The sequence below is a fragment of the Tachyglossus aculeatus genome, chromosome 11 (genome assembly GCF_015852505.1).
Source record: "Tachyglossus aculeatus isolate mTacAcu1 chromosome 11, mTacAcu1.pri, whole genome shotgun sequence".
Taxonomy (NCBI): domain Eukaryota; kingdom Metazoa; phylum Chordata; class Mammalia; order Monotremata; family Tachyglossidae; genus Tachyglossus; species Tachyglossus aculeatus.
In genome coordinates, this window is record NC_052076.1 from 60,569,302 (window position 1) to 60,576,022 (window position 6,721).

The 6,721-nt window shown below is 48.4% G+C and overlaps 1 protein-coding gene across 1 annotated transcript; it reads right to left on the minus strand.

Moving 5' to 3' along the window:
• Positions 1-1,129: 1,129 nt before the first annotated feature.
• On the minus strand, positions 1,130-1,804 carry LOC119935205 (regulator of G protein signaling 9 binding protein). Its single transcript, XM_038754864.1, has one exon. The coding sequence runs from the start codon at positions 1,802-1,804 to the stop codon at positions 1,199-1,201; it is 606 nt and encodes a 201-aa protein (XP_038610792.1). The 3' UTR covers positions 1,130-1,198.
• Between the last annotated feature and the right edge of the window lie 4,917 nt (positions 1,805-6,721).

Here is a 6,721-nt window from a genome sequence, read left to right on the forward strand (position 1 = left end):
GTTTCCAACAGGCCCTGTTAGTTCATACCCAATTAACTCTTCCCCCACCAGCCATAGGGATGGGTCCTATTTCCAGCAGGCCCTGAGAGTTCATACCCAATTAACCCTTCCCCGACAAGCCATAGGGATGGGTCCTGTTTCCCACAGGCCCCTATAATTCATACCCAATTAACCCTTCCCCCACCAGCCATAGGGATGGGTCCTGTTTCCCACAGGCCCCTATAATTCATACCCAATTAATCCTCCCCCCACCAGCCACAGGGATGGGTCCTGTTTCCCACAGGCCCCTACAGATCATACCCAATTAACCCTCCCCCCACCAGCCCCAGGGATGGGTCCTGTTTCCAACAGGTCCCTATAGTTCATACCCAATTAACCCTTCCCCGACCAGCCCCAGGGATGGGTCCCGTTTCCCACCGGCCCCTATAGATCATACCCAATTAACCCTCCCCCCACCAGCCCCGGGGATGGGTCCTGTTTCCCGCCGGCCCCTATAGATCATACCCAATTAACCCTCCCCCCACCAGCCCCGGGGATGGGTCCTGTTTCCCACCGGCCCCTATAGATCATACCCAATTAACCCTCCCCCCACCAGCCCCGGGGATGGGTCCTGTTTCCCACCGGCCCCTATAGATCATACCCAATTAACCCTCCCCCCACCAGCCCCAGGGATGGGTCCTGTTTCCCACAGGCCCCTATAGTTCATACCCAGTTAATCCTGTTTCCCACAGGCCCCTATAGTTCATACCCAATTAACCCTTCCCCCACCAGCCCCAGGGATGGGTCCTGTTTCCCACAGGCCCCTATAGTTCCATACCCAATTAACCCTTCCCCCACCAGCCCCAGGGATGGGTCCTGTTTCCCACAGGCCCCTATAGATCATACCCAATTAACCCTCCCCTCACCAGCCCCAGGGATGGGTCCTGTTTCCCACCGGCCCCTCTAGTTCATACCCAATTAACCCTTCCCCCCCCAGCCCCAGGGATGGGTCGTGTTTCCCACCGGCCCCTATAGTTCCTACCCAGTTAACCCTTCTCCCCCCAGCCACAGGGACGGGCCCCGTTTCCGACAGACCCCATCAGTCCCCAACTAGCCACCTCCCGAGTTCGGTGGCTATTTACAGCCCCCCCCAGCACCGGCCCCTCTCCGACGGCCCTCCTCCGCCAGCCTCCGGGGTCCAGCCCGTCGGTCGGCCGGGTCAGGCCAGCTGGCCCAGGCAGACGGCCAGGACGATGGCGACCCCGAGGAGGGCGCCGAAGACGACCCCCAACCTCAGGCCGCCGTTGTGGCAGAAGGACCGGCCCTCCTCGCCCACCGACGGGGGGGCCAAGGAGGAGTCGCTGGCGCTCAGGGCGGCCCGCAGCTCGGCGCCCGGGGGCTGGGCGGCTTCCACGGTCCAGGGGGAGACGCTGACTTTCTGCTCCAGCTCCCGCATCGCCTGTCCCAGCTGCTGGATGGCCCGCTGCAGCTCCCGCACGTCGGGCTGGGCCAGGGGGAAGGCCCGCGCCAGGGCCAGGGTCCGCCGCATGTCCATCGCCAGGCCCTCCAGAAGGGAGTCCAGGATGAGCCAGAGCCGCTGCAGCCGGGCCCGCTCGTCGGGGCCGCGGGGCCGGGCCTGGAGGCCGGCGGCCAGCCGGGAGCAGCTGGCCAGGGCCAGCCGGTGGGCAAGGCGGCGGGCCCTCCGCAGCCCGACCCGCAGGGCGCCGCAGTCGGCGATGCCCCCGAGGCCGAGCACCGCAAGCCGGTGGCGGGCCGTGGCGCGGCTCAGGGCGCCCAGCAGCTCTTCGCACTCTCCGGGCACCATGGCGACCGCATCATGGCGACGGCGCGGTCGCCATGGCGACGGCTTGGTCACCATGGCGACGGCGCGATCACCACGGCGACGGCGCGGTCACCACGGCGACGGCGCCGGCGCCACGGCGACGGCGCCGTCGCCATGGCGACCGCGCGGCCCCTCCTCGGGCCCTGCGCCCCCACGCGGTAAGCGCTGCCGAGAGGACCGACCGCCTCCGGCTCTCTGCTCGGGGGCCCCGCGCTGATTATAATCATCATCATCAATCGTATTTATTGAGCGCTTACTATGTGCCGGACTAAGCGCTTGGGAACTACAAGTTGGCAACATCTGGAGACGGGCCCTACCCACCAGCGGGCTCACAGTCTGGAAGGGGGGGGAGACAGAGAGCGAAACCAAACATGCTGACAGAATAAAATCAATAGACTAGATAGGTACAACTGAAATAAATAAATGAGTGATAAATATGTACAAACATATACGCAGGTGCTGTGGGGAAGGAGGTAAGATGGGGGGATGATAAATATAAATGAGTGAGAAATATGTACAAACATATACACATATATACAGGTGCTGTGGGGGAGGGAAGGAGGGAAGATGGGGGGATAATATATCATAATAATGGTGGTAATCATCATCATCATCATCAATCGTATTGATTGAGCGCTTACTGGGTGCAGAGCACTGGACTAAGCGCTTGGGAACTACAAGTTGGCAACATCTAGAGACGGGCCCTACCCACCAGCGGGCTCACAGTCCGGAAGGGGGGGAGACAGAAAGCGAAACCAAACATGCTAACAGAATAAAATCAATAGAATAGATAGGTGCAAGGAAAATAAATAAATGAGTGAGAAATATGTACAAACATATACACAGGTGCTGTGGGGAAGGGAAGGAGGTAAGATGGGGGGATGGAGAGGGGGATGATAAATATAAATGAGTGATAAATATGTACAAACATATACACATATATACAGGTGCTGTGGGGAAGGGAAGGAGGTAAGATGGGGGAATAATATATCATAATAATGGTGGTAATCATCATCATCATCATCAATCGTATTGATTGGGCGCTTACTGGGTGCAGAGCACTGGACTAAGCGCTTGGGAACTACAAGTTGGCAACATCTAGAGACGGGCCCTACCCACCAGCGGGCTCACAGTCTGGAAGGGGGGGAGACAGAGAGCGAAACCAAACATGCTAACAGAATAAAATCAATAGAATAGATAGGTTCAAGTAAAATAAATAAATGAGTGATAAATATGTACAAACATATACACAGGTGCTGTGGGGAAGGGAAGGAGGTAAGATGGGGGGATGATAAATATAAATGAGTGATAAATACGTACAAACATATACACATATATACAGGTGCTGTGGGGGAGGGAAGGAGGTAAGATGGGGGGATAATATATCATAATAATGGTGGTAATCATCATCATCATCATCAATCGTATTGATTGAGCGCTTACTGGGTGCAGAGCACTGGACTAAGCGCTTGGGAACTACAAGTTGGCAACATCTAGAGACGGGCCCTACCCACCAGTGGGCTCACAGTCTGGAAGGGGGGAGACAGAGAGCAAAACCAAACATACTAACAGAATAAAATCAATAGAATAGATGTGTACAAGTAAAATAAATAAATAAATAAATAAATAAATAAATAAATAAATAAATAAATGAGTGATAAATATGTACAAACATATACACATATATACAGGTGCTGTGGGGAAGGGAAGGAGGTAAGATGGGGGGATGGAGAGGGGGATAATATATCATAATAATGGTGGTAATCATCATCATCATCAATCGTATTTATTGAGCACTTACTGGGTGCAGAGCACTGTACTAAGCGCTTGGGAAGTACAAGTTGGCAACATCTAGAGACGGGCCCTACCCACCAGTGGGCTCACAGTCTGGAAGGGGGGAGACAGAGAGCAAAACCAAACATGCTAACAGAATAAAATCAATAGAATAGATAGGTGCAAGCAAAATAAATAAATAAATAAATGAGTGAGAAATATGTACAAACATATATACATACATACAGGTGCTGTGGGGAAGGGAAGGAGGTAAGATGGGGGGATGGAGAGGGGGATAATATATCATAATAATGGTGGTAATCATCATCATCATCATCAACGTATTTATTGAGCGGTTACTATGTGCAGAGCACTGGACTAAGCGCTTGGGAAGTACAAATTGGCAACATATAGAGACAGTCCCTACCCAACATTGGGCTCACAGTCTAAAAGGGGGAGACAGAGAGCAAAACCAAACATACTGACAAAATAAAATAAATAGAATAGATATGTACAAGTAAAATGAATAAATAAACAAATAAATGAGTGATAAATATGTACAAACATGTAGACATATATACAGGTGCTGTGGGGAAGGGAAGGAGGTAAGATGGGGGATGGAGAGGGGGATAATATATCATAATAATGGTGGTAATGCAACAAGGATGACAGTCTTCTAGACTGTAATAATAACAATGACATAATATCACCGTGATACTACTACTATATAATAATATAAAATATAATATATAATAATATACTATATTTTATATTATTATATATTTTATATATATTAGTATTATATTTTATATTAGTATAAAATATATAAATGTATTTTATATTAGTATTATAATAATATAAAATATAATAACGATGGCAGCCTTCTAGACTGTGAGCCCACTGTTGGGCAGGGACCGTCTCTATATGTTGCCAACTTGAATTTCCCAAACCTCTTTTTAATCTTTCCATTTCTATCTTAAACTTGATATGAATGAAGGCAGCGCTTAGAACAGTGCTTCGCACATAGTAAGCGCTTAATAAATGCTATTATTATTATTATAACACGTCAAGCACTGTTCTAAGCGCTTAATAAATGCTATTATTATTATTATTATTATAACACGTCAAGCACTGTTCTAAGCGCTTAATAAATGCTATTATTATTATTATTATAACACATCAAGCACTGTTCTAAGCGCTGGGCTTGAGGCCTTAGCCCAGTAAGGGCATACTTTGCTCCCCAGATCTTCCCGTTCACCCTCCCAGCCCCGTTTCTCAGCCTCCCTTCCCGGTTTGGGAATGAAATCCAGGGGCAAAGTGGGAATTTTGGAAATCCCAGACTGAGCTCCTTCCTTCCTTTCCCCCTCGTCCCCCTCTCCATCCCCCTCATCTTACCTCCTTCCCTTCCCCACAGCACCTGTATATATGTATATATGTTTGTACGTATTTATTACTCTATTTATTTTACTTGTACATATCTATTCTATTTATTTCATTTTGTTAGTGCGTTTGGTTTTGTTCTCTGTCTCCCCCTTTTAGACTGTGAGCCCACTGTTGGGTAGGGACTGTCTCTATATGTTGCCAACTTGGACTTCCCAAGCGCTTAGTCCAGTGCTCTGCACACAGTAAGCGCTCAATAAATACGATTGATTGACTGATTGATAGTACAGTGCTCTGCACACAGTAAGCGCTCAATAAATACGATTGTTGGGTAGGGACCGTCTCTTTATGTTGCCAACTTGGACTTCCCGAGCTCTAAGTACAGCGCTCTGCACACAGTAAGCGCTCAATAAATACGATTGTTGGGTAGGGACTGTCTCTATATGTTGCCAACTTGGACTTCCCAAGCGCCTAGTACAGTGCTCTGCACACAGTAAGCGCTCAATAAATAAGATTGAATGAATGATAATAACATAATAATAATGATGGTATTCGTTAAGCACTTACTACTATTACTACTACTGCTGCTACCCAGCGCTTAGAACAGTGCTTTTCACATAGTAAGCGCTTAAAAATGCCATTATTATTATTATTATTACTACTACTAATAATAATAATAATAATGATATTTGTTAATTGAGAAGCAGCGTGGCTTAGTGGAAAGAGCCTGGGACTACTACTACTACTACTACTACTAATGATAGTTGTTAATTGAGAAGCCGCGTAGCTCAGTGGAAAGAGCCTGGGCTTTGGAGTCAGAGGTCATGGGTTCGAATCCCGACTCTGCCACTTGTCAGCTGGGTGACTTTGGGCAAGCCACTTCACTTCTCTCTGCCTCAGTTACCTCATCTGTAAAATGGGGACTAAGACTGTGAGCCCCACTTGGGGTAACCTGATTACCTCTATCTACCCCAGCACTTAAAACCGTGCTTTGCACATAGTAAGCGCTTAGCAAATGCCATTATTATTAAGCGTCTACTATGTGCCCAGCACTGTTCTAAGCGCTGAGGAGGTTATAAGGTAACCAGGTTGTCCCACGGGGGGCTTACAGTCTTAATCCCCATTTTGCAGATGAGGGAACTGAGATCGAGAGAAGTTTAATAATAATAATAATAATATTTGAACCCATGACCTCTGACTCCAAAGCTCTTTCCTCTGACTCTTTGTATTTGTTAAGCGCTTACTATGTGCAAAGCTCTGTTCTAAGCGCTGGGGAGGTTACAAGGTAATCAGATTGTCCCACGGGGGGTTCGCAGTTTTAATCCCCATTTTGCAGAGGAGGGAACTGAGGCCGAGAGAAGTTAATAATAATAATGATGGTATTTATTAAGTGCTTACTATGTGCAAAGCACTGTTCTAAGCGCTGGGGAGGTTACAAGGTAGTCAGGTTGTCCCACGGGGGGCTCGCAGTTTTAATCCCCATTTTACAGATGAGGGAACTGAGGCTGAGAGAAGTTAAGTAATAATAATAATGATGATGGCATTTATTAAGCGCTTACTATGTGCAAAGCACTGTTCTAAGCGTTGAGGAGGTTACAAGGTGATCAAATTGTCCCAGGGGGGGCTCACTGTCTTCATCCCCATTTTGCAGAGGAGGGAACTGAGGCCGAGAGAAGTTAATAATGATAATGATGGTATTTATTAAGTGCTTACTATGTGCAAAGCACTGTTCTAAGCGCTGGGGAG